Source organism: Mustela erminea, chromosome 17, assembly GCF_009829155.1.
Source record: "Mustela erminea isolate mMusErm1 chromosome 17, mMusErm1.Pri, whole genome shotgun sequence".
Classification (NCBI taxonomy): domain Eukaryota; kingdom Metazoa; phylum Chordata; class Mammalia; order Carnivora; family Mustelidae; genus Mustela; species Mustela erminea.
The window spans coordinates 41,447,427-41,474,797 of NC_045630.1; the positions used below are offsets into that span (position 1 = coordinate 41,447,427).

Here is a 27,371-nt window from a genome sequence, read left to right on the forward strand (position 1 = left end):
AGATCATCGGGGCGCCTGGGTGGCTCAGTGGGTTAAAGCCTCTGCCTTCAGCTTGGGTCATGGTCCCGGGGTCCTGGATAGAGCCCTGCATCTGGCTCTCTGCTCAGCGGGGAGCCTGCTGCTTCCTCTCTCTCTCTGCCTGCCTCTCTGCCTACTTGTGATCTCTCTCTCTGTCAAATAAATAAATAAAATCTTAAAAAAAAAAAAAGAAAGAATATCATCTCTGTATTCCAAGATTTAATCTTATTTAGCACATATAAACGTCCAATATTAAGAACTGCCATTTATTCAACACCTATCCACTGTGGTGGAAGTTCTACATACTTTATCTCGAATCCTTACAACTACTTCACGACATCATCATCAGTCCCACGGTGGTCATTGCAGAAGTAGCAGAAGCAGCAATTGTTTTTATATATGACCTCACTTAAACTTAGCAATAGGTGCTATAGAAATGTATTACTGTCTCTATCTTAGAGATGAGGAAACTGAAGCCTAAAGATGTAATGTCACTTGCCCCTGGGTACACTCGGCATAAATCACTCTATTACACACCTGAAACTAATATGATACTGTATGCTACCTATACTGGAATTGAAATTAAAAACTTAATGAAAAAAGTTAGAACCCAGGACACTGACATGAGCCTGTGACTTTTTCATTATAGTACATTATAAGGGATACAGATATATATCCTGTGCCCAAGAAACTCAGAATCTGTTTAAAGGACGTGCTTTGATTTCTTTCAGCTTGAAATACACAGCTGGTATGTATGTAACACATAAGATGTATCGATTCTTGTTTCTTGGCTATTTCCAACTGTAGCTTAGCAGTTACCATATAGCAAATAGAAGAGAAGTAACAGGAGGAAGAAATCTTTCTAAAGTAGTTCCATCTCTTTGAAATTTTTTTAATGAGTTTAAAATAATCATAGTCAAAAACAAGAAAGGCCTGAAAAGGTCTGGAAACCCAAATGGATTCTGAGCTGCAGCTGAAGGTGATGAAGTGGGCGGGGTGGGGGGAAAAAGAAATTAACCAGAAAGATTCTGTTCTTTCATATGCAACAGAGAGGCAATGTGGCACAGTGGTCAAGAAAAATCAGGATCTTCAGAGTCACTCAAACGTGGATTTGAGGGCCGGCTCTTCCTTTATCAGCTCTGTGAGTTTGGACAACTTATAACCTCTTTAAATCTTCAGCCTCTTCATCTGTAATAGGTGGTTAATGACAGCACTGATCTCACAGTTTTGTGTAAGAACCACCTGAGATAATACTCAGCAAGCACTAAGTAAATGTTCTTGACAATGATGATGCTTCTGTTGGATGGAGAATGCCATGGACTCTAACATCCTGAAAATTCTTAAATCCTTCCTTCCGTGTTCTAGATCTGAATGTATACACTTGGATGCTCCCTGGGAATCTCAAACTCATTGTGTTCAAAAATAAGTTAATCTGGGACGCCTGGGTGGCTGAGTTGGTTAAGCGGCTGCCTTCGGCTCAGGTCATGATCTCAGCATCCTGGGATCGAGTCCCGCATCAGGCTTCCTGCTCAGCAGGGAGCCTGCTTCTCCCTCTGCCTCTGCCTGCCACTCTGTCTGCCTGTGCTCACTCTCTCTGACAAATAAATAAATAAAATCTTAAAAAAAAAAAGTAAGTTAATCTGACCCTCCATGTCTGGGAACACCACCTTCCTTTAGCCAGTTACCCCTGTGAGACTAGGATTCATCCTTGAGCCCTTTATCACCCTCAACCCCACAGCTAGCCGAATCCTTATTCAATCTTCCTCTTGAATATGTATAAAACCATACTTTTCTCTCCAGTTCTTCTGCCTGACCTGATTCTGGGTCTTTATCAACTGTTCTTCTAGTCTCTTCAATTCCTGTTCTTTGGGGACAAGAGAGTATTTTTTTATTCATCTTTGTATCCTCAAGACATAGCAGACAGTAGTCTTGTTTAAAAACCAAATGAAGAAGTATTTGTTTAAAAAGAAGTCTTTGTTTAAAAACCAAACTAAGCAGCTAAATTGGTTCCAAGACCACGACCATTCTATTATACCATTTTGCTCCTCTGTAATCTAAGCATCTGAGGTCTAAACAGAACTAGTTCTTCCTTGAAAAACATCTATTCACTGTGGAAGTCTTTTATGGTTTTAGTTAATAAGCAGCATTTGTCACACATATAAGTTCTCTATCACCATATTTATTCTTCTGTGGTGCTCATACTAACTTGACAGCATTTAAAGTTCTATAACTTACAATAAAATATCATAGAATATGCCAAGTTCTTGAAAAAGGGTAATTTAAAAGTAATAAACACTATTCGTTTTTATAGGAAATTAGATTTATTCTATTCTCAGTCACTCTTAAGACTTACATGGTGAGATGCTGACCATTTTTTCCCCATTCTTAGTGACTGATAAACAATTTAATGCCCCAAGTGCTGTAATTTGATCACTAACATACTATTTCTCTTATATTACTCGGTCTCTCACAGACATATCCATTATGACAATAGATAGTTCCTTTAAAATAAGGAAATGTCTTTCTTTCTTTCTTTCTTTCTATCTACAAATATATACCCAGAACAACAACAATAACAAAAAACAGTAACAAAATGTCTTTACCTCCTTCTAGAAAAGGAAGAAACCGGTGCATTTGTAATGTCAGGTTCCCATTCATCTTCAGGATCACAAAAGACATCATCACTCTTGTTATTATTATTACTCTAAGAAAAATAAAATACATGGTTTCTATTAGTTTACGTTAAAAAATATTTAGCAACTAGGACATCTGGGTGGCTCATGGGGTTAAGCATCTGCCTTCAGCTCAGGTCATGATCCCAGGATCCTGGGATCAAGCCTTACATTGGGCTCCCCGCTCAGCGGAGAGTCTGCTTCTCCCTTTCCCTCTCTGTCCCTTCACCTGCTCATGTTCTCTCTCTCTAATACATAAATAAAATCCTTTAAAACATGTTCAGCAACTAAAAGAAAACAAAAATTTAAATTTGTTATATTTTAAATTAAAAATTACAAAATTACAGGTTATCTGACAGAAGTCTAAAAATAACACATTCCTGGGGCCCCTGAGTGGCTCAGACAGTTAAGCATCCAACTCTTCATTTCAGCTCAGGTAATGATCTCAGTGGCCTGGGACTGAGCGCCACACTGGGCTCTGTGTTCAGCAGGAAGTCTGCTTGAGGATTCTTTCACTCCCTCTCCCTGCGTCCCTCTCCCACTCACACTCTCTCAAATAAATAAAGTCTTAAAAATATCACATTCTTAACAAAACAAAAAATCAAGCACATGATGCTAGAAATTATATTGAAAGAGTGCTATCACAGAAAAAGCACAGAAATCATTAAATGATTCAAAAACATAAACTTGGGAGTTAGAAGACAGTAAAAACAAAAAAGATAAATCCTCAGTAGAAAAATAAAAGAATACTCTGACAACATTAAGATTCAATCACTCCCTGGTTGAATATATGAATCATGATAATAACCTGAATTTTAAGTATTTAGAGTAATACTAATTAAAGTTCAAGCAAAATACTATACATATAGAACTTGATTCAAAAATAGTATAGTTATATAGAAAAATAGTCAAAGAATATTTCAACAGTTGAAAATAGGATCTAGGATAGTAATGGAGGTAACATCTACCATATTTTAATGTATATGACAAGGCAAGAATGATCAAATGACTTCAGTACAGTGCTTTTGTAAGATATTAAAAACCAATATGTGCAGGGATATTTTTAGTCCTATTAAAATAGAAAACAACTGATAATACCAAAAAGCACAGCAATGGGAAAATATAATTATGTAAAAATACACATTATAGGCATTAAAGATAATGACAAATGATGCAAAGTGCTTTATGTCTATCAAATTTTTTCTTCTCTTAAGCTTAAATGCAAAATTTTGAAAACACACAAGTGTAATTGTGGACAGATTCAGCACTAAATTTCTCTATTACAGGTATACCTATATTAAAATGAATTATATAAAACCCCATCTATTATAGGCAAAAGTAAAGTAAACATACATAATTGTTACTATTGGTTGGTTTGGGTAATGTAAATTGCCTTTTCCTTTATTTGCCAAAGTTTCTTTACTAAGAACACATCACTTGTATATTTTTTTATTTCAAAAACTTTACAAAGGTTTTAATAATATTCCAAACCTCATAAAGTTCTTTCATTGCTGCAAGCTTAGATTCAAACTTTTCCAGACTCCAGAAAGTTGAGATCCCTAGTTGTAGGTTACGAACCCGAACATAAGTGTCAGAATTACTTCCTTTATCTGATACATCATGTCTGAAAGAAAGATCAAAGAAAAATGCTTATCCTAAAACATACATACCCATTTATAAGAGTTTTCTGAATTAAAACAACTTCCATAAAAATTCAGTCCACTGATAAATCTTCCATTGTTAAGCATTTTTATTATAGTAAAAAAATCATGACTAATATATACTATATAAAAATAACTTATTATATAGGAATTTTAAAAATCATATTCTAATTAGGTATATTTCTTTCCAAACATGTAATATTAGTAAGTTTGCAACTCAAAAGAAAATCAGTAAAGTCCTAAAACACCTAAAATTATTGTTTATAAAATATACTTATATTAACAAATAAGTATTTTATAAACATACTTAGTGTATTTAGTATGGTATGCTAATTATTGAAAGTCTTTTACTCCCGAGTGAGCTCTGAAAGGGGAGTCCAAATGTGTCACTGGGAATTCTGATACTGATCTCTCCTAGAAAGATCATATAGATACTATGTCTTTGCAGAAACTAAATTTAGAAAGCAATCCTATGAAGGTCAGTTAGTTTAAAACAAAGAACTACTTTATAATTAGGCTAAGAAATTGCTCACCTGCTAAAAACATAACATTTTTTAAATTTGTGGCTGATGGCATTGGCTTCCTGAATCATCATGGAGAGTTTCATGGAGCTCCAATTTGTCTGAACTAGTAGAAAACACACAGAGATGATCAAAAAACACATATGAGCCCTGACTTATATCACTAGGCAGAACTCCTGAAAAAAAAATTGATTTTAAATAAATAGTTTTAACTATTACAGAAAGTAAGGGCAATGTTTGAGTAACTTTTTCTCAAGCCTGAACTATAAAGTATTCTTCATAGCAAATGATGTCTTTCACCTCTGGAGACACAGAAAAAAACTGAAAGTGATATAGAAAGTTGATACAGAAAGGATTTCATAAGAGAGGAAATGCCAAAGACAATGCTTTGTCTTCTAATATTTTTAAAGATTTTTTTTCTGATTTATTTATTTATTTTTTTAAAGGAGTCATCCATCATCCAACCCAATGTGTACATTAAGATACTAGTTCTCAATTTTTTTTTTAAAAGATTATTTATTTATTTATTTCACAGAGAGTGAGATCACAAGCAGGCAGAGAGAGAGATAGGGAAGCAGACTCCCTGCTGAGCAGAGAGCCTAATGCGGGGCTTGATCCCAGAACCCTAAGATCATGACCTGAGCCAAAGGCAGAGGCTTAACCCACTGAGCCACCCAAGCACCCCTCTGATTTTTTTTTTTTTAATTTATAATTTGTTTAAAGTATTGGGTAAAGCATACTACAGCCTTACTTATATAAAACCACAATCTTTCTTTATTTTGCCTGAAAATTTAAACATATATTTCAGGATATCAGAACAAAAAAGGGAAATAGTGTAGGCCACAATTCCATTTTCCTAATTTAAAATTAAGATTTTATCATATTTTCTTTATCACCCAAACTTATCACCAATCTTCCATTAGAACACTTTTTTGAAAGGATAAAATTCATTATACGCATGGTAAAAAAGTCAGATATTCATTGCAAGGTCTTGTTTTTAGGCTCTAAGAAGAATAAAAAGATGTATTAGTCAATGTATTTATTTACTTCTCACAACAGATATAACAAGCATTAATAGTTTCAAATGTATTTCAAAATAAAAGCTATAGAAAATATAGAAAATACAGAAATACAACACAACTACCAGGTAATTCTTGCTAAAAAATTGAATCTGAATCTGATAGGCCTGAAGAAATAGCCACCATTGTGTAGGGAATATAGGGGCAGAGGAACCTGTTAAGCAACACCATAGAGATACAAGAGCAAGATCCAGAATGTAGGAAACCATAGGACAAATAAACTGATTTTTTCAAAAAGCAAATTACAAGGAGAAAGAGACAAGAAAAGCAAATTTATGGGTTAAGAGACTTAAAAAGGGGCACCTGGGTGGCTCAGTCCATTAAGCATCCCACTCTCGGTTTTGGCTCAGGCCATGATCTCATGGGTCATGGATCTGTCGCTTTGGGCTCTGCACTCAGCAGGGAGTCTGCTTGGGCATTCTGTCCCTCTGTCCCTCCCACTACTCACATGTGCTCTTGCTCTCTCTTTAAAATAAATAAATAATTAAATAAATCTATCTTTTTTTAAATGGGGGTGCCTCGCTGGCTCAGCAGGTAGAGCCTGTGACTCTTGATCTCAGGGTTGTGAGTTCAACCCCACTTTGGACATGGAGACTACTTAATAAAAATGAAAAATAAATGTAAATAAAAGAGACTTGGGGCATCAGGGTGACTTAGCCAGTTAAGCATGTCTGACTCTTGATTTTGGCTCCGGTTGTGATCTCAGAGGCCTGAGATTGAGCCATGAGTCAAGCTCTGGTTCAGCTCAGAGTCTGCTTGAGATTCTCTCTCTCCCTCTGCCCCATTCCCCACACCAGCTCACACATTCTCCCTCTCTAAAAAAAAATAAATAAATCTTAAAAAATAATAAAAATAGAATAAGACTTACAAGGCATATCTACAAAACACAATGTGTGAGGATCATGTTTGTATCTTGATTCAAACCAACAAGATATTAAAAAAAAATTATGACACAATCCAGGAAATTTGAATGTAGACTAGAAATCTAATGAGTAGAAGAAATTATTATTAATATTTTTAGGTTTGCTAACAATATCACGGTTATGCTTAAAGAGTGACAAAGAAAGAGAGAAGAAAGTTCTTATCTAATGCAGAGATATATAGTGAAGTATTTACAAATCAAATGGAATGATGTCTTGGAGTTGCTTCACAACAGTTCAGGGAGGCAGGCGGGGTAAGTACAACCAGAACAAGACCAAACATGTGTTAGAAATTGCTGAAGTTGGATGATAAATATATGAGTCTGTTGTAGCAATCTCTCTACTTTTATAAATTGTTCAAAATTTTCCATAATTTCCATAATGAGAAAAAGTCATTGAAAACATGCCATGTTCCATACAGCAATGTAGACGTATACACAAAAAAATAAGATTCAAGTGAAAAAGAAGAGGAAGTACCCAATGCCCAGTCTAGATGTAAGACCTAAAAAATTAGAATAAGAGACTGCATTTTTAGGGGCACCTGGGTGGCTCAGTCATTAAGCATCTGCCTTTGGCTCAGGTTATGATCCCTGGGTCTTGAGATCGAGCCCCACATCGGGCTCTCTGCTCAGCGGAAAGCCTGCTTCTCCCTCTCCCACTCCCTCTGCTTATGCTCCCTCTCTCACTGTCTCTCTCTGTCAAATAAATAAAATTTAAAAAAAAAAAATTTTTTTTTTAAAAAAGATTGCACTTTTAAAAACACTTTACACGTTAAAATATCACTTGAAATTTTATTTACTATTTGCTTATGTAACTAAATATTCTAAAAACTAAAAATTCTGCAAATTTATTTAGATCCAAAAAAGCAACATCCAAAATAAATCATTTTTAATATACAAAGACAACCAACTCTAACATTTTAGCAATTACATCATATGAAATAACACACATAAAACTTTAGAAAATGCCCACTAAAATCATCATATACTCACTTAAAAAAGTTTTATCTCTATTACTTTGATTTTGCTGCAGTATTTGTACTTCTTTAGCAATTTTTTGCTTCTCAGTTTCTAAAGCTTCCAGAATTCTTGCATGGCGGATGCTATGATCTTCTAAAGCCTAATTGATAGTCATTCACATAGACCCATACATGAAAATACACAAAGAGAGAAATTATAATTGATAACATAACACAGCATAATTGAATTTCATTTTACAGTATGTTTTATTAAGTATATATGTTTTACAGTTTTTATTAAGCATAAAAGGCCTTTAAAAAGTGATTTATAAAATATCTGTATAAAATTTGACTCCATAACAAATCATTAGAATTTTTTATGACATAAATTAATCTTATTCTTCCCATTGATAGGAAGTAAAAAAACCTTTTGGGGAAAAAAAAAAGAAAAAACTGCTCAGAAGAGCCCACATTCAAGAACATTTGATGACCAAATAAAGTTAAATTTAAAAGATACCACAAAAACCTTATTTGCCACAAATACTTTATAACAGCCCATTAATAATTACTGTTTTCAAGATTTAAACAGTTGTTGTTGTTTTGTTTTTTTTTTTTCTAAAATTCTCAGGTGGTTCACTAGCTACTTTGTGTCCTAGAATTGACTAGTCACAAGTTATCACTGTATTATAGTACCAGAACTTTTGGGTTACTAGAGGTATTTTCTTCTACCAACACTCTCACTATATAACTTGGAAAAAAAGAAAAAGAAAATTGCTCTTTCAAGGACAAATTTTGAGGTTAAGATGTAAGGAATCAAAGCAGAGATGGAAAACCATGCTGCTCAAACTTTAGTATTTGTCAAAATTCCACGCAAAACTTGTTAGAATAGGTCTGGGCCTCACCTCTAGAGTTTCTAATTTTAGGAGTTCTGGGGTCTACGACACATTTCTAACAGTAATGCTGATGTTGCTGGACTAAAGACCATATTTTAACAACCACTAACATAAGGAGAAAGAATACTCCAAATGGTTGATAAAAAGGGTACTCAAGATATTAAAATACTGACAGTCTGGTTTTATACCGCAGTCCTCAGAACTTGATTAATATGAGTCAGCCCTGAAGATGTCTCTGCCCTCACTCAGATGATAAAAGCTTCAGGGCCTGAGCTCATATGACTGGGGTTATGAACACCCTCCTGTGAGTTCTCTTAGGAGTCACTCAGGCAAGTAGACTGCTGGTCACACTTTCCATGGATGAATAATGCTTCATTCTGACATGAGGATACAATCCAGTGTAAGAGCTGTGCCTTTCTTCCTTCTACACATTGAACCCTAGCACTATTTCATTCATTTACATTATTTGGGCTGATGGATCACAGGACAATTGTGGAGGCATAAAAAGGGAAAGCTGTATGGAACCAGTTCAAAATAAGAGCTCTGTGTCTTTCAAAATGTTTGTGTGATGATGTGTGAGCAGAGCTGTGAGCATTACCAGGTTGTAAGCTTTCAGGCAAGAAGAGCCCTTTTCATTAAAAAAAAAAGAAGAAGGAGAAGCGGGACTCCGTAGCTCAGGGATTAGAGCACTGGTCTTGTAAAAAAAAAAAAAAGAAAATCAAACAAAATGATCTCAACCCCTCATCCCCCCAAAAGAGAAAAAAAAAAAAAGAAGAAAAAGTAGAGCCCTTCTTATCAGGAGACCCAGATTCAGCCATCTCCTCTTAGGTACCGTGAGTTCATTTAAAAAAAAAAAAAAAAAAATTTCCAGCTGTTGCTCAGAACAGAGCCAACTACTTACAAAATGAAATTACCTGTTTTGCAGCCAAAGTCTCCATTTCTAATCGCTTTTTGTTTACATAGATTTCCTGCTCAAGTTGCTGTTTTGCCTTTTCTAATTCCTCAATTTTGTCATTAGCCTTCTGGTTATTTATTTCCTGCATTTTCTTCCTTTGAGCCTCTTCCTTCTTTAAAGAACAATAAAAAAAAGTAATGGGCAAAAACACATAATGTTTTTTCAAAAACAATATAAAAAATGTACAAGAGTCCATTTCTTTAATCAATGTATAAGAAATTGACTCATCAGTAGAAAAGTTGCCCTGTAGTTTTTCTATCTCATTCAGCTTTATTAATCTAACCTAAAATAAGTATCACCAGTCAAACCTTCTAGAGCACTCTCCTCTAAAATGGGCTGTGGGAATGCAAGATGACCAAGAAACCAGAGAGAGAGCCATGGGCTCAAGTAGGTAGAAGATAGAAGCTTCTCTATTTTTCTTCTTCCAACAGCTATTTGTCTACTACTAACTTGCTTCCTGAAGTAAAATTAAAGAAGGCTGAGACTCACTTGGCTTTGACTCTCTAGTCTTTGATATTCCTTCAGTTTCCTTCTAGGGATATACTCAATTTTATAGGCAATATATCACTTAGGGTGCACAAGCAGAGAAAGAAAAAAACAGTTCTGCCATTTACCAGTTCTGCTTCCAATGCTTTTATTTTGCTTTCATATGCAGCTTTTTGAGAAGAAAGCTCTTGTTGAGCCATTTTTTTTGCAATTTGGATTCCTTGCATCATTTCTTCCTTTGCTCTCAATTGTGCCTCTTTTATTTCTGCTTCAAGTCTACAAAGTAGCAAAACAGTCACAGGACACATAGTCAAGAATCCTTTATATACCATAGTAGTTATATAAAAATATGATGCCATAGTGAACGTTGAAGTAAACATTATAGTTGACATTAGTAAACATATAGTTGACATTGTAGTAAACAATATAGTTGACATTATAGAAAACACAAAATAAAGGTTTTTTGTTTTGTTTTGTTAGGTTTTTGAGAGAGAGCGAGAGAACATACGCACGCATGCGCACAGTGTGGTAGCGGCTGAGGGAGAGAGTGAGAGAAAATGTCAAGCGGACTCCGACTGAGCCAGAGCCCAACACGGGGCTCAGTCTCATAACCCTGAGGTCATAACCTGAGCTAAAATCAAGAGTTGGATACTTAATCAATTAAGCCACCCAGATGCCCCCCAAATAAGGGTATTTTATGATTAACAATAATTAGAGCAAAAATTATATTTCATATATCAATAACTTTTAATTCACGTTTAGGTCACAGGTTAGGGAAAACATTGAAATAATTCTAAAAATGTTATGAGAGCTAATAAAATAGGTTGTATATTTTCAACCATCTATAATAATTTGACATTTGGTAAGTTAAAACATTAAATTAGCTTTGTCATCTTTTAATATACAAGGGAAAAGCATCAAGGAGTATAAAAAACTGAAAGCTGCTTTCTTCTCAATAAAATCAATGCTCTAGAGCACCTGAGTGGCTCAGTCAGTTAAGCATCACTTTGGCTCAGATCATGATCCCAGGGTCCTGGAATGGAACCCCACGCCAGGCTCCAGGCTCAGTGGGGAGCCTGCTTCTCCTTCTTGCTTGTTTTCTCTCTTGCTGTCTCTGTCTCTCTCTCTCTCAAATAAATAAAAAAATCCTTAAAAAAAAAAATAAAATCAATGCTTTAGCAACTACATTGTATAGAAATTTCCATCCTCGGGACGCCTGGGTGGCTCAGTTGGTTAAGCAGCTGCCTTCGGCTCAGGTCATGATCCCAGGGTCCTGGGATCGAGTCCCACATCGGGCTCCTTGCTCGGCAGGGAGCCTGCTTCTCCCTCTGCCTCTGCCTGCCTCTCTGTCTGCCTGTGCTCACTCGCGCTCTCTCCCTCTGTCTCTGAAAAATAAATAAAATCTTTAAAAAAAAAAAAAAAAGAAATTTCCATCCTCAATTTCACTGAAAAAAGAATTATCAAAAGAAGGAAGGCTAACGGTAACCAGGGCCTGGCGGGTAGGATAACAAGACCAGGGATTATGGGGAGTCACAGCTGAATGGCAACAGAGTTTCAGTTTGGGAAGATAAAAAAGTTCTGGAGTTGAATAGTTTGATGGTTGTACACACTGTCAATATACTTAACATCCTTGAGATGTATATTTTAAAGTGGTTAAAAGAGTGAATTTTATGTTACAGATATTGTACCACAATTTTTTAAAAAAAAACACCAGAAGCAAGTTCAGAATTTTTAAAAGATAAAATAGGATTAGCCCAGTCCATACTAGTTATTCTGATTCCTCATCCCTTCATCCTCTTTGGTCGTCAAGTGTGGTTGGTTCTTTCTCTGTAATACTCTCTCCGACCTAACCCACGCTGTGCTTCTACTTCAACAATCTCTGATTGGCATTTGCAAGCTATACTTGCTCCACCTCTCTTCTGTTCTCCGGACTTGGGTCATGGTAAGCTCAAAAACTGTGATTTTGTCAGGTCTCTCTCTTGTCTGCCTAAAATTTTTAATGATTCTGTATCCTTTAAGATAAAGTCCTAACTCTTTACATATACTTTACCAATTAATTGGTAAGGATATTGCTTAAATCAGAAATCCTACAATATTGCATGAGCTAAAAATGGGGCAAAGAAAACAAAAAGTATTCACACCCCTGTTCTGCTGGCTAACTGCTAACAGCTTCTTGGGACTCCATTCCAGGGGATGTCTTCTTGTCCCTTAGAAAACTTTGATGATTCCTGGTCAGGCCTACGAGTCACCCCTCACTCCATAAACAGTACATACTGCAGGACTCTGTCTTGGCACTCTGGTACAACCGCGTGTCAGCCCCACGAGATGATAAATTCCTCCAGTGTAGTAGCTAAATTTCAGTTATTCTTTGTATTCCTAGTATAGTGACAGATACATAATATCTGCTCAATTAATGTCTGCTGAATGAATGAATGTACCAAGAGAAAAGATCACATCACTAGACACTAGCACCCAAAGAATTAACTGGCGGAGACTAGCACGATATGGTTGACTCTTTCTTGTAGACCTCTCTCATATTCTTACTATTTCATATCAACAAGAATACTTACTGTGATCTCTGTGCAATGAGCAACTCATTTTTTGCAAATTCAAAGTCTTTTGGACCCTCGCTTATAAGAGTATCTTTACCGGATGGTCTTTTTCCTTTCTGGACTTCTACTGGATGATTAAATCTAAAATAATGATCTCCACCAAGAATCACCCGATCACCCTAAAGAACACAAAAAATGTACTACTTGAGGTGAGTCTGAATCAAAAACTTTCATGGGACAAATAATTAAGCTCAGTAATTCAATACAGTCTAATATCAGTAATAATAAACATTAAAAATCATAGAAACTAACATTTATTAAATATTTTCTATATGCCAATCACTGTGTTAAACACTATATATATACGTGATCTCATTTATATCTCACAACAACCCAATGAGATAAGACTATTATCTAGATTTTAGGAATGAGGAAGTTAAAGAGCACAGAGCTTGATAATAAAAATAGGCATTCACTGAGCGTACAATTTGCAGACATTGTGTTAAGAACTATAGACAGATTATTTTATTTAATCCTCCCCTCCCCCGAAAGGTAGGATATGTATGAAATGACTAACAGTCTTGGTTTGCCTATAACAGACTCATTTTTGCCTGTTCTCCCAATGTAATTTTTTTTAAGTTTTATTTATTTACATAATCTCTACACCCAGCATGGGGCTCAAACTCAAGACCCCAAGATCAAGAGTTACATGTTTTTCCAACTGAGCCAGCCAGGTGCCCTTCTCCCAATATAATTATTACAAATGCTCTCAACAGTATCCTGACTTCAGTGATATACAATCACCCTAATTAAATAACTTTTTTCAAAAGTCACATAGCAAATAACGGGGATGCTTTTCGAGCTCTTTACTGGACACATAATGGTGCTGTCAGTGGTCAGCTCTTCAGGTACTAGTTTACAGTGATATAACTTTTGTCTTTGCATGAATGAAGGTAATTAATGAATTAATAGAAAAGAGAATTTTACAACTGTATAGTCTTTAATCTAGTTCACTACCTTATCTTACAGAGGAGAAAATTGAGACTCACATAAATTAAACAACTTGCCCAAAGTCAAACAATTTGTTAGATTTTAGCACTGGCTAACTTACATGATGTAATACTGTGGATTCCAAAATGTGTTTTCCATTTATATATGTCTTTGCTTCTCCAACTGGGATGATACTCACTATTCCATCAAAATTTTTTATAGTACTGTTAAGATAAGAAGTACATTGTTATAATTACAGCATAGATGAAAAAGAAAAAGGCAATACAAAATAATCCTGCTGGGATTATTCCCTTGCTGTTAAGATTCATATCAATTTGTGACAAAAATAACTTAAAATTCTTTTATTTTCCTCCAACTACATTTTGAAGTTTTGGCAAAAAAAGCCTGAGCAATTCCATCCTATCAGTGGTGGGAAGGATTTTCATTGTATGTAATTTAACTATAACTACTTTAAAAAAAAAAAACAAAAAAACCTTCTCCTCAAAAATAAAGTAAAATGAAATGAATTCAAGGAAAAAACATTAGAATACTGACAATGGTTACCTATGAATGAAACACTTTTAAGTGTTTTATTTTTTAATTTATGGTTTTATGTATGAGTTTTAAAGATGAAGAGAAAAACAAACATTTTCCTCTCATGAAAAGTAGGGTTATACAGAAGAAGGAAAAGCATGGAGATTAAAAACACTCCTTAGTTGTCTAATTAGCTAGACCCTGACACTATGAAAATCAGCTATAAATGCTACATATTCCTTAAAGTCTTTTTATTTCAAGAATAGGAAAGACACTCCAAAGTCCAATTCATCTTTAGATTAACTTAACAGAGAGAGAAAAAGCTACAGAAAAAGTTGAGTCCCAACCCAAAACCTCTAGCTGTTGATTAGGCTCCAAGATCTATAATTAAAGAGTAACGGTTCAGTTGTAGCACCTAGAGAAAACAATCTGGAAAGAATAGCTCACCCCTTGCCAGTATGTCCCTCCCACCAGTGTTTTAACCAGGTAAAGGTTTCAACAGGATCTACTTGTTCCGATTCCTTCTCTCTCCTAGCTCTATCAAAACTCCTTGGCCTGGCATTCTGAAACCTCCACAATCTGGCTTCACCACCAACATTCTTTATCTATGACTATTTCCTTGTGAGAACAACATCTTACTCTTAATTCAGTACCTTGAATTTGCCTTGACATCAGCTTCTCTCTTTTGAGCCTTTTCTCCAACATAGGAAGAATGTTATCTCTCTCATCCTTCAATGCCCAACTTAAATGCTGGAAGCTTATCTTTTTGGCTCAAGCTAGAGGTGAGTTTTACTTCTAAGCATTAAGAATGCAAGTCCTGTGGCTCTGGGTGGCTCAGTAGTTAAGTGTCTGCCTTTTGCTCAGGTCATGATCCCAGCGTCCTGGGATCGAGCCCCAAGTCAGGCTCCCTGCTCAGCCTGCTTTTCCCCTCTGCTTCTGCTTCCCCTACTTGTGCTCTCTCTTTCTGTCAAATAAATAAATAAAATCTTTAAAAAAAAATGAATAAAATCTTTAAAAAATAGAATGCCAAGTCCCACGTAACATTAATATACATTGATAGGTACTGAAGTTCTTTTCTTCATTAAGCCCCCATGTGCCAGATAGGTCCCGGCAATGAAGACAGACATGAAACCAAGGCTCACAAAGTTCATGGTGTAGTGAGTAAGACAATAGTGATGAGTGTACTAAAAGGGAAAATACAGACTTCCTACTCCCCTACTGGACTCCTAACACTTTGGGATTATGTCACGTATCTTTGACACTGGTGTAAATAGTACTACAAATTTGTTATAGAAAACTGTTAACTAATAGAACAAAAGGACCTGAAGAAGAAAGAGATATACATACCAGATATAAAGACATTATAAAGCTCAAATAATTAAGACTACAGAGTACTAGTGAGAAGAAAAAGACTCTTTTGGGAAATTTTTTGTATGAACAATTCAGATCACAAAAGAAGCTATTTAATATATGATACTAGCAGAATTACTTATTCACATGAGAAATAAATGAATTCAGACCCCTATTTCACACCAAACAAAAAATTCCAGACTACTTAAAAGCTCAAATATGAAAACAAAACTTTAAAACATCTAGAAGAAAAGTTAAAAGAACATCTCTATGACCTCAGTGCGGAAAGGATTTCTTAAAAAAGACCACAACTGTTGTAATGGAAAAGGACTCATGCTATGTACTACAATAAAACAAAGAGCTTCGATCCATCATAAGGCACTAAAAGAGAGAGAAAAGATAAGCCACACATTGGAAAAAAGATTCTTACAATACAAAAAACAAAGAGCTGGCAATCAGAATATATAGAGATCTCTTATACATTACTAAGAAAAGCCAAGTAATCCAACTGAAACATGGATAAAATACATGAACAGTCAAGTCCTAGAAGAGCAAACTAAAATAACCAATAAATACATGAAGAGATTATTCATCAAAGAAATGCAAAATGAATCTGCAATGAGATACCGTATCATGTTCTCTAGACTGGCATAAATTAAAGTCTGCCAGTACCAAGTTTTGACAAGGATATGGAGTAATAGATACTCTCAATGCCAGTGGAAGTAAAAATTCATAATCATTTTGGAAAACAATGTGAAATTACCAAGTAAAGTTGAATAAGAACATATCCTACAATCTAATATCTCAGGTAGTTTTAGATATAATTTAAGAGTGTTTCCTAGGGGCACCTGGGTGGCTCAGTGGGTTAAGCCTCTGACTTCGGCTCAGGTCATGATCTCAGGGTCCTGGGATTGAGCCCCACATGGGGCTCTCTGCTCAGCAGGGAGCCTGCTTCCTCCTCTCTCTCTGCCTGCCTCTCTGCCTACTTATGTTCTCTGTCAAATAAATAAACAAAATCTTTAAAAAAAAAAGTGTTTCCCAAGCTTTAAAAAGTATTATTGTTTATATATTGTTAATAATAAATACATTTTTATAGCATAATTAGAAAATCATAATATTTATATAGCAGATTGGGATAAATAGAAAGGCTGTGTCTTTCTAGTCTGGTAGGTTAGGCCTCCTAAGTTCTTATGGCTAAAACTTAAGGACTCATATCTCAGTTTATCATCTGGGAAACTCACTCCAGAGAAACTCTTCACATTTGTACCAAGAGATATGTGTAAGAATATGCATAGCAATATTATGATACCAAAAAATTAAAAACAACCCATATATCTATCAACAAAAGAGAAAGATAGTAATAGTATAAAAGGTAGATAAATGTACACAATAAGATACTTCACAGCAGGGGTGCCTGGGTGGCTCAGTGGGTTAAGCCTCTGCCTTCAGCTCAGGTCATGATCCCAGGGGCTTAGGATCGAGCCTGCTTCCTCCTCTCTCTCTATCTCTTTCTGCCTGCTTCTCTACCTACTTGTGATCTCTGTCAAATAAATAAGTAAAATCTTTAAAAAAAAAAAAATTCTAGAGTATTTGCCAAAAAAGTTGTGACATTTAAAAAATAAAATAAATGATCCCTCAACCAACAGATCAGATACACCAAAATAGAAATACCATTACACTAATCCTCATATTGATAGTAATTAACCTATCTTCCTTACAAGACACTCAGAATGTCTGCTTTTCCTGGCTACAAGATGCATTTGAAAGATTACACCAAAGAATCAGTACAAATGAATGCCTCATGTGAAGGAAACCATACACATCAAGATATGGAAGCCTACTAAAAAAATGAACAGGAGCCTTTTTTTTCTAGAAGAATAACATACCAATGATCATCAGCAATCAGTACCCCAGATAATTGAATGTCATGGCTTGAGTTTGGTTTATACTTTCCCACTGTTGTCGTTCCTTCTTTTATCATATATAACAGCATCTCTGATAATTGAGGATCTTCATTGAGATTGACGAGGTTTGGCAAATGGTTGTCCATTTGAAATGTAATTCCTGCTTTCTAGTGGAAGTCAGAAAATAAATTAACATTAACAAAAGGCAGCAAATTACTAAATCCACCTAAAATAAGTGGTCTATGTTAAACATTAATATTGCTGTACGTGAAGTCTCAGTAAAGGTTTCTTAGAATCTCTCTTTCATGGTTCCCCCGTGACTGTTACCATCACACATCTTAGACTTTCAGAGTTATGTTGGCCTTTTTTTGACCTTCACCATGCTGAGCCCTCTCATGCATCAATCTGTCACCCTCAAATGTGCCTTTTCTTACTGACTGATTGTCTTTAGAATGGATCAGTTCCTTTTGTTGCATCTTTGCTGTCCTCACCTTAGTTCAGATCCTTATTACCTCATACTTGAACTACTGCAGCAGCTGCCTGATTGCCCTGTCAACAATTTCTCTTGTTTTCAGTTCATCTTACATCCTATGCTAAATCAATTCTCCTGAAAGGGTATTCTCAAAATGTCAACACCCCAGTCAAACATTCTCAATCACTTCCCACTTCCTACAAGATAAAAGTCAAATTACTTAGCCTGAAAATCAATAAACTAACCATAACATATCCTTCCCATTTTATCTCCTTATGACCACATACAAATTGCTGCTCCAATAAAACTGATCCACACACCTTCTTCTGAGCATACCTTCAACTTTTGTACCTTTACTCTCATACAATTTTCCTTTCCTAGAATGCACTCTTCCTTTTTTCTACGTAACAAAATCTTACCCAAGCTTCAAAGCCAAATTTTCAAAACTCAAATCAATCCTCTTCTATGAAGCTGGACTCACCTTCCCAAGGAATATTCTCCCCTTCCTCCCAATTCTTACAGTTCTTTGCCTACAGTCATTTGAAATATTTTCTTTACGGCCAATACCTTTGCCCTTGACCCATACTCTCCAATCTCTTTTAGAACCTCATTCCATTAAGGAGTTTTGATTCCTATAAAAAAGTTCAAGTGTCTTCCCTCCTTTAAAGAAACAAAACCAAAATGAACAAACAAAACTTCTCCAGGATCTCACAGCCCCTTTCTCTGACTTCTCACTCAAGGTTTTCAGTGTTTACCTGTATGGCCCTATCTCCTTAGTCACTCCTCAACCCATTGTCATCTGGCTTCTTTCACCACTACAGTGACTTCATGATTTTACAGTGCAATGCACCCATCTCAGAAACCTGGGCATCATTCTTGACTTTTCCATTTTTTCAGCATACACACACATCCAAAACACACTCTGAGTCTATGAATTGTACCTCCTTTCTATCTTTTGAACTCAACTCCTCCACTAGCCATTCCTGCTGCCACTGCCTTACTGGAGCTCTCACCACTTCTTACCTTCACCATGGTAACAGACTCCTAGATGAATAACCTTCCCAGCCAGCATGAGTCTTTCCTCCCTCAAATCCACCATTACCAGAAGACCCTATTTAAAACAGAAGTCTGCTCATGTCACTACCTTTCCATTCAAACACCTCACTGGCTCCCAGTCACCTAAATTCAATGTCATGATCTGAATCTTGCATTACTCTCCAGTCCAATCTCTGCCACCAGCATTAATATACAAGTTCTGAATTCTGTGGACATCTAGCTATGTTGTCCTTCCATGCTTCTGAACATGGGATTCCTTGCTTAGAAATCTTGACTTTGTGGGGCACCTGGGTGACTCAGTGGGTTAAGCCTCTGCCTTTGGCTCAGGTCATGGTCTCAGGGTCCTGGGATCAAGGCCTGCATCAGACTCTCTGCTCAGCGGGGAGCCTGCTTCCCCTTCTCTCCCTGCCTGCTGCTATACCTACTTCTGATCTCTTTGTCAAATAAATAAGATCTTTAAAAACATAAAAAATAGGGGCACCTGAGTGGCTCAGTGGGTTAAAGCCTCTGCCTTCGGCTCAGGTCATGATCCCAGGGTCCTGGGATGGAGTCCCGCATCGGGCTGTCTGCTCAGAGGGGAGCCTGCTTCTCCCTCTCTCTCTCTGCCTGCCTCTCTGCCTACTTGTGATCTCTCTCTCTGTCAAATAAATAAATAAAATGTTTTTTAAAAAATAAATAAATAAAATAAAAAATTTTAAAAAAAGAAATCTTGACTCTGGTAGCCTAACTAAATCTTGCTTAGTTGTCCTTTTCTCTTTGAAGTCCTCCTTAACAACCACCCTCATCAAAGTTAATTACTCCCTCCTGTCTCCTGCTTCTCTTCCTTTTACATGCTTTTCATTGCCTTAAGTTGAACCGTATGACACTGCCAGTGTTCATTTCTTACCTAAAAAATGGCAGTATCATATGGTTCAACCTAGTCAGATCACACTGCCTTTCAGTCACCTATTTACATTGTAAATATTCCTTTAAATTACATGCTCTTTGAGGGCCAAAACTACATTTTATTCACCTTGGCCTCCCCCAGGCCTGGCACAGAAAAAACATTTAATATTTGTTGAACCGAAGTGAACAGAATTAGATGGTTTGTTTATATTTTAATTTTCCAACATAATTATGGGCTCTAAGTATATCAGAGTCTTGATCTCAGCACTTTCTTATACTATTTCTCTTTATGGTATTGCTTGCCATATAGAGTCAGTATGCAATGAATATTTGAGAAATTCCATTTCCATATTTACTGTCATCTTCATTTAATTTTCAAATCAGTTTAGAAAGTTGAAATGATACCTGTAATGCCTTTGTTTCTTGAAGTTTTCTTCTTTCAGCTTGTTCAAATTTTTCTTTCCATGCTCTTTCCAAAGACAAACAGAATAATACAGTTAAAAATATCCAGATGCATAAGATTGAGAATTAAAGATAATAAATAAAGATTAGGAAACTACTTAGGAATATTTAAAATATGATGGTCTGGGGATGGACTCCTCTATTCATACAGAAAGTATGAAAACAGAGCCACAGATCCTTCCTAAAGTCCTCCCTCTCCACCAATCCCAGCACCACCCACCCAATGATTTCAGGTAACACACAGACATCTAAAATATTGGCTATATTCCACCTTTGCATTTCTGCTATGTCTCTCTCCTGTTGGTGCAGTTTCATTCTTAAGGATGTTATTTCTTGCCGGCATAGCCTATATCGTTCAGGGTCAATATTTCGACTGTTCCTTTGAGCAGCTTTTAGCTTTTCAATTTCTGCTTTCAATTCTAAATATGTAAAAAGGTGCATGATTAATAACATTTGATATGTAATCATTACCACAGTAGGTTTAATCCTCCAATTTTCTTATTTCAAGTTTTAAATATTACTAAATAAAATAGAATATTTACAGAAATCAATTTTATTTTACTTACATTACCTATACATTTCTACTTAGCCTTAACCTGAAAAAGTGCTCCCATCTTAATGAATTTCCCCCCTTATAAGTAGTATGGCCATATCATGTATGGTCCAAAGAAAGACACTTTTGAGAAGCACATTGTTAATCACACTAATGCAGGAGACATGAACCAGGATTGTCCCAAGGCAAACCTTACTCATAAAGACATGATGGATAAAAATCAAAGATTTTTCAAGCTGGAGTTCAGAATACTTATTTTTAATGAATGTAGCCCTATTTGTGAAAGAGGGAATCCAAAAGGGAGACAATGAACCATGGTAACAGTAAATTCATTCTTCTCTGGTCTGCTCCTCTGAAGTAACCATTCATCCTCTGCAGCTCAAAAGGGCCAGAGGACAAAGGACTATGAAAAGATGGTAGCTCCACATAAGCAAAGAGAAAACTGCACAAACCAAGGTTCCGTACAGGTACTCAAGTTCATCCTAAACAGGATTCCCAAGGGATACAGAAAAAGTAGCACTGAGCATAAATGAAATTAGGCCTATGCTAGAAACTCAAGCCTTTAGATCACTATCCTTTAGATCAATGAACTAAGCAAGAGTAGAGCTGATAAACAGAATGACAATGGAGGAAAGGTTGTAGGAGGAAAAGTAATAAATCACGGTATTATTCTGCTGCACACATCTATGACTCAGTCTGTAAGATTATTTTTCTATGTTCACTCTTTCCCCTTTACCCACTCTCTGTTTTCTTTTTCTGTTTGTTTTCCCCTTCCTAATTCTATTTCCCATCGTCCTTCTACCTCTCTTCCACCATCATTGTAGAATGAGGTCCTGCATCTATTAAAAGTAGGTATGAAAGAAAAATCTTTAATTTTCTTAAATTGCATATTTTCATGACTGAAACAATATTTGAGATTTAGCTGTTATAAAATAATTAAATGTTTAGAGAAATCTTCACCTCTAATTAACTTAGCATTCAGATCTTCATTTACTTTGGCAATATTGACTATCATACGGGCTTGGCTGGCATATCTCAGTGTGCTTAAAGTTTCTTCAATGTTGTTGGCAGCAGGACTGACAGTAGCGATCATTGCAGTTTTTGAATTTCCACCCAAACTTTCTTTTAACAGCCTTCAAGGAAAATAAGTCATAATTAGACTTTGTTTCTACAACCTAATAGCAGTACTTATGTAGAAAGAACAAAACAAACTAATAGCATATATAATACAGTATTATATTTTTCACTCATATACCATTCAGGACTTTTATTGGTTTATTTATTTATTTATTTATTTTTTAAAGATTTTATTTATTTATTTGACAGAGAGAAATCACAAGTAGTCGGAGAGGCAGGCAGAGAGAGAGAGAGGGAAGCAGGCTCCCTGCTGAGCAGAGAGCCCGATGCGGGACTCGATCCCAGGACCCTGAGATCATGACCTGAGCCGAAGGCAGCAGCTTAACCCACTGAGCCACCCAGGCGCCCTATTTGTTTATTTTTAAAGTAACCTCTACACCCAGTGTGGGGCTTGAACTCACGATCCTGAGATCAGGAGTCACATGCTCTATGGACTGAGCCCACCATGAGCACCACCATTCAGAACTTTTGTGGTATTTGTAGTTATTTTTAGATCTCATGAACATTGTTTTCTCGTATACTTTTTATATTGTTTCATGAAACAGTAACTGGGGAAAAGATTTAAATTATGGTTAACCATCATATATTTAGTGAAATACCACTTCCCACTTCCCAGACTAGACTGTGAGCTATACTTCAGGAAAGAAAGTATGTGTGTTGGCCATCTCTGTATTTCCAATGCTGCCACAACCTTTAGGAACAAGTGTTCAATAAATACTGAAAATGATGAATGGGCATATAAACAAAATTGTTGTTTTCTACCATATGCAAAAGCCTTCTTTTAGAGGAAAAAAGATAGTATGAGACTAAATCACTTTTCTTTATTAATGCAGAATGAATTTCACTATTCTTAGTTTCTAAAAGGCACCAAAAAAAAAAAAAAAATCAGATTTTCCCTTAAATGTTTTCAGGTGACAACTACATTCCTATAAACCAATTATAAAGACACACAGCGGTCTGGGGGCCTGGGTGACTCAGTCGGTTAACCATCGACTCTTGATTTGGCTCTGGTCATGATCTCAGGGTCCTGAGATCAAGCCCTGCATCGGGGCTGTCAAGTAGAGAGGCAGCCCTTATCAGAGTTATAAATCCATGCTTATCACAGTTGGATATTAAATCTATACAGATCCAATTTGAATGTAATGTATCTCATTAATGAAAACATACTCATTAACAAAATGTTTATTGAACACTTAAATGCTAGTCAGTGGGTACCACACAAAACGGTTTCACTTTTTACACACAGCAATATGTTTGGTGGTATCATATATGCTCAAACATGAAGCACTAAAAACAGTGAGGGTAGTACCAGCTGCTTATACTAATGCAGCACATACTACGTGTTAACAGTTTTGTAGTAATTATTTAATCTTCACTATAGCCTTACAAGGGAGATATTGTTATTATACTCATTTTACAGGTGGAGAAACAGACTAGAACATTAAATGATTTGCCTGAAGTCGCAGAGCTTATAGGATGCAGAACCAAGATTCAATCTGCATAGTCTGGTCTTGGGAGTCACACGGCTAACCACTTCTCGGTCCCAAGGCTACATGAAGTCAGTCTATCATTCTTTTCCCCAGAGTGTTCACTATGTTTTATACAATTCTTCGTATTTCCAAAGATACTTGCCATGTAAGAACAGATTCACGATAAGGAATAAATACTCTCTTTCGGTTTGCTTGTTCAGAAAGAGCTGATATGACCTTTCCCAGCACGAGCAAAGACTTATTAATACTCCCACCTTCCTGTGTACGAGAAAAAACATCTAATTTAAAATAACTGCTCAGCAATCCATTCATTTCACAAAATACATTCCTTCCCTCATATAATTACCAAGTCAATATTTTCTTCCATAAACTACCAACTTCCTTAAAACTCAAAATTTACTAATTTTCTTTGAAAAGCAAACACGACCACAAAAGTAAAGATCTCTCTTTAAACCACAGCAGTGTCGTCTATAAACTGCAGATAGACAGTTTTTGTTTTTGTTTGTTGTTGTTAAGTATATTTAGTTTGCAAACTCCTACAAATAATGCCCTGGGGAATTAAAAGTTAAGTAAGTTTCATTAAAATGAGAAAAGCCTCTTATATATTTTTTAAAGATTGTATTTATTTGAGTAATCTCTACACCCAGCGTCAGTTTGAGCTCACAACCTCGAGAACAAGAGTCACATGCTCCACTGACTGAGCCAGCCAGGTGCCCCAGAAAAGCCTCATATTTACCTTCAGTCGATCTCCGCTAGTTTGAGCTGTGGAGCAGCGCTCACTGCCCGCCAGATCTATCAGGTTTATCCGACTCGTTATTCTGTGATCATGTTCTTCCCCTTCCACAGATTCCGTCTGTAGCAAAAAGACATTAAAATAATAGGTCGTAAGTTCTTCCATGACTTGCTATCAATGTAAGTCTTGAAATGGAAGGTTAGACAAGATTACAAACCACTCATTTATTTTTGAAACTGTCCTCTCACAAAAGTGTGATCATTAATAACTTATAATAAACATTCAAGAATACATGGAGCAATGCTTGCATTATGCCAAAATAAATGACTTTAAAGAGATAAAAACTCACAACTACCCAATTATATTGACAAAACAACCATAAATAGAGCAAAAGCTTAATGTACAAGGTGTTATTTATCACAGCATGAAAAAAGCAAGGTGTTTATTTATTTATTTAAGTAATCTCTCCACCCAACCCGGGACTTGAACTCATGACCCCAAGATCAAGAATCACATGCTCTTCTGACTGAGCCAGCCAGGCATCCCAAAGGAGCAAAGCACTTAAAAGCAACATAAATGTCCAAGAGCAGAGAAACTGGAATTGTTTGTGTAATATTATACAGCTATGAAAAATGATAGTTGATAAAGAATTTTAATGGCATAAAATTATTGAAGATTTTGTAAATCTGTTTAAGAGTGATTGTAAAACAACTAAAATATTATATATTAAAATATTGAGAGGGGCTTTATTTGAATAGTGGAACCTATGGCTGAATTTTTAAAAATCTCTGACTTTCTGATACATTTTTCCAAATACTGTACAAATACCATGTATTATAAACATATTATCATACATTAATATTCTTATCATATTAATATCAATGATATCATAAATTAATAATCATACATTATTGATTTTCCAAAGAGTAAAATAAAAATACTGCCATCTCTACAAAAGTCATTCTGTTATTGTGTATACTAAAATCCAATTATGTTATATATTTATATTACCATACTCTTACTTTTGATTTAAAGAATAAAATAATCAATAAAAAGAATACCTTGGTCTGGGTCATTACCAGGGTGAAAACCGAATGCGATCGGGAGCTTTTATCATTCATACCAGTAGCAGCAGTTGCCCTTTGTTTATTTCCCAATTCTAGCCAACTCTTACAAGAAAGAAGAGAGGGAGGTCAGAACAGCAAACTAAAATTTATTGGAACAAATTAAGAAACAACAAAATTAAGTAAGTGCATTTGGCAACATATACACACTTTATAAACTGTTTACAAAATGAAATTAATAAATGTTTGTAATTTAATAATTTGTATTCCCATTTTCAACTCTGCCTCCATCACAAATACTTGAATCAGGAAATTACACCTTTAAAAGACTATTTCAATAACGCGAAGCTGCTATGATAGTCAATTTTTATTTTTACTTCAGAAGAGTAATTCCTCTGATTGAAGTTTAACAAACAAAATCAGCTCATAATGAATTAACAAGATTTACTTATGCAAGTAGCAGTTAAGGAGAAATATTCTTATGAATACTTATGATTATGATCTTTCTATGTAACGGAAAGAAGATAAAATACAATCAATCTTACCTGGATATCAGAGTAAGAACTGACAACATTCCTATTTTTAAAAAAGAAAAAGACAAAATTGTTTTTACTGATAATTACCTTCTTATTCTCATTAAATAATAATAATGTTTAAATTACGTAATTACTTTCTGAAGACCACAATTGAATAATTCATAGATATTATTATGCTGGCTCTCACACAATCTTTCACTGTCTCCATTCTTAAAGGATAGCAAATGTTTTAATTTTACCAAAAAGTATGGTTATTAATGAAGCAGTTTAGCTCTTAATATTATAATATTCAAGTCTAAATCGTGAGACCAAAACCTATACTTGGCATACGTGGGGGTGGGTGTGCTAGTATGTATAGGTCACGACATAATCCCAGAATTATTGAATGGAGCCGAATCCATACCTATGCAATTTCCCTTTTCTTTAAGAAGGCATCTGGGGTGTTGAAAGATAAAGTAAATGACTCTTAGCATGTCTCACACTCTCAACACTAAACTCATCTTAGCACCTTCTCCCCTCTTCAGCTTAAAGTAATAGAAAAAGCAGCTAGAAAGGGAAGGCTTAACTTAATGGGGAAAGGGGATAAGGGGAGAAAGATCAAATATCTCACACACAGTATAACTAACACTCCATGCCAGGCACTTTACAGGTGCTGCAAAAGATATAAACAAACACAAAAACAAGCAGCTAATGCTGTAGCTGGAAAGAGAGGAAAAATTAAAGGAATAATATTAAGGGTGAATGTTAAATAGTTATCCAGTGTTTCAAAGTCGGGAAGGCAAATGAGAACAACATTCGTTCTATTCATTTCTTGTCTTCTCCTTGTTTTCATTGAACCAAACACTTACATTGACAGAGCTTCGACATATGGCCCAGAGACAGGATGCTCCCTTACTCTCAGCTAATAGAAGCAAACATTAGCATTATTAAGGGCATAACAAATATTTCATATAAAACACAATTTTAAATGGTCTTTTCTTGTGTATGTGGAGTTTAAGGCAAAGAGATTTGCCTTTACTTGACCCAGAGATAAATATAAAGGTTCTCACAAACACAAATCTGTAAGGCATTAAGATACTGCTTCAGTATCACAAACTATTAACAAGATGCCACAGTTCACTGTAGCATCAAATATCTTACTAGTTCTTTATTCTTAAGACCTGCAGTAGCTATTATCTCTATGCTCTTAAATATCTCTTTAAAATAAAATACATTCAGCAAATTTCAGTTAATTTTTTTCCAGGTTTACATTATGTTTTAAACTTTGTAACCAGAAATTTAAAATATATTTAAGTCAAAGAAGAAAAGCCAAGTTTGAGATTCTTGATGTTACCAACAGCATAGCCACAATGACTTTGAATGACTTGACTTTGAAAGTCAAGTAACCTCTTTTGATTTTACTTTCTTACTCTCCAAGGTCCTTTTCAAAATTAAAAATTTTTACATTCTTTTAAAGAAAGGACTTTATTTATTTATTTATTTGAGAAAGA

General features: G+C 35.5%; 1 protein-coding gene across 2 annotated transcripts in view; it reads right to left on the bottom strand.

The window, feature by feature from the left end:
• KIF14 (kinesin family member 14) overlaps window positions 1–27,371 on the bottom strand; it is a 53,760-nt gene that overhangs the window by 17,398 nt on the left and 8,991 nt on the right. For both annotated transcript variants that reach the window (XM_032318880.1, XM_032318879.1), the window contains exons 6-22: window positions 26,730–26,782; window positions 25,891–25,921; window positions 25,343–25,450; window positions 24,285–24,401; window positions 23,691–23,806; window positions 21,882–22,054; window positions 20,640–20,787; window positions 20,312–20,375; window positions 17,476–17,660; window positions 13,827–13,929; window positions 12,734–12,894; window positions 10,292–10,439; window positions 9,637–9,789; window positions 7,864–7,990; window positions 4,885–4,978; window positions 4,182–4,314; window positions 2,622–2,722 (exon numbers count right to left, since the gene is read on the bottom strand). In XM_032318880.1, coding sequence (XP_032174771.1) covers window positions 2,622–2,722; window positions 4,182–4,314; window positions 4,885–4,978; window positions 7,864–7,990; window positions 9,637–9,789; window positions 10,292–10,439; window positions 12,734–12,894; window positions 13,827–13,929; window positions 17,476–17,660; window positions 20,312–20,375; window positions 20,640–20,787; window positions 21,882–22,054; window positions 23,691–23,806; window positions 24,285–24,401; window positions 25,343–25,450; window positions 25,891–25,921; window positions 26,730–26,782 — 2,015 coding nt within the window. The remainder of the gene's footprint in view (window positions 1–2,621; window positions 2,723–4,181; window positions 4,315–4,884; window positions 4,979–7,863; window positions 7,991–9,636; window positions 9,790–10,291; window positions 10,440–12,733; window positions 12,895–13,826; window positions 13,930–17,475; window positions 17,661–20,311; window positions 20,376–20,639; window positions 20,788–21,881; window positions 22,055–23,690; window positions 23,807–24,284; window positions 24,402–25,342; window positions 25,451–25,890; window positions 25,922–26,729; window positions 26,783–27,371) is intronic.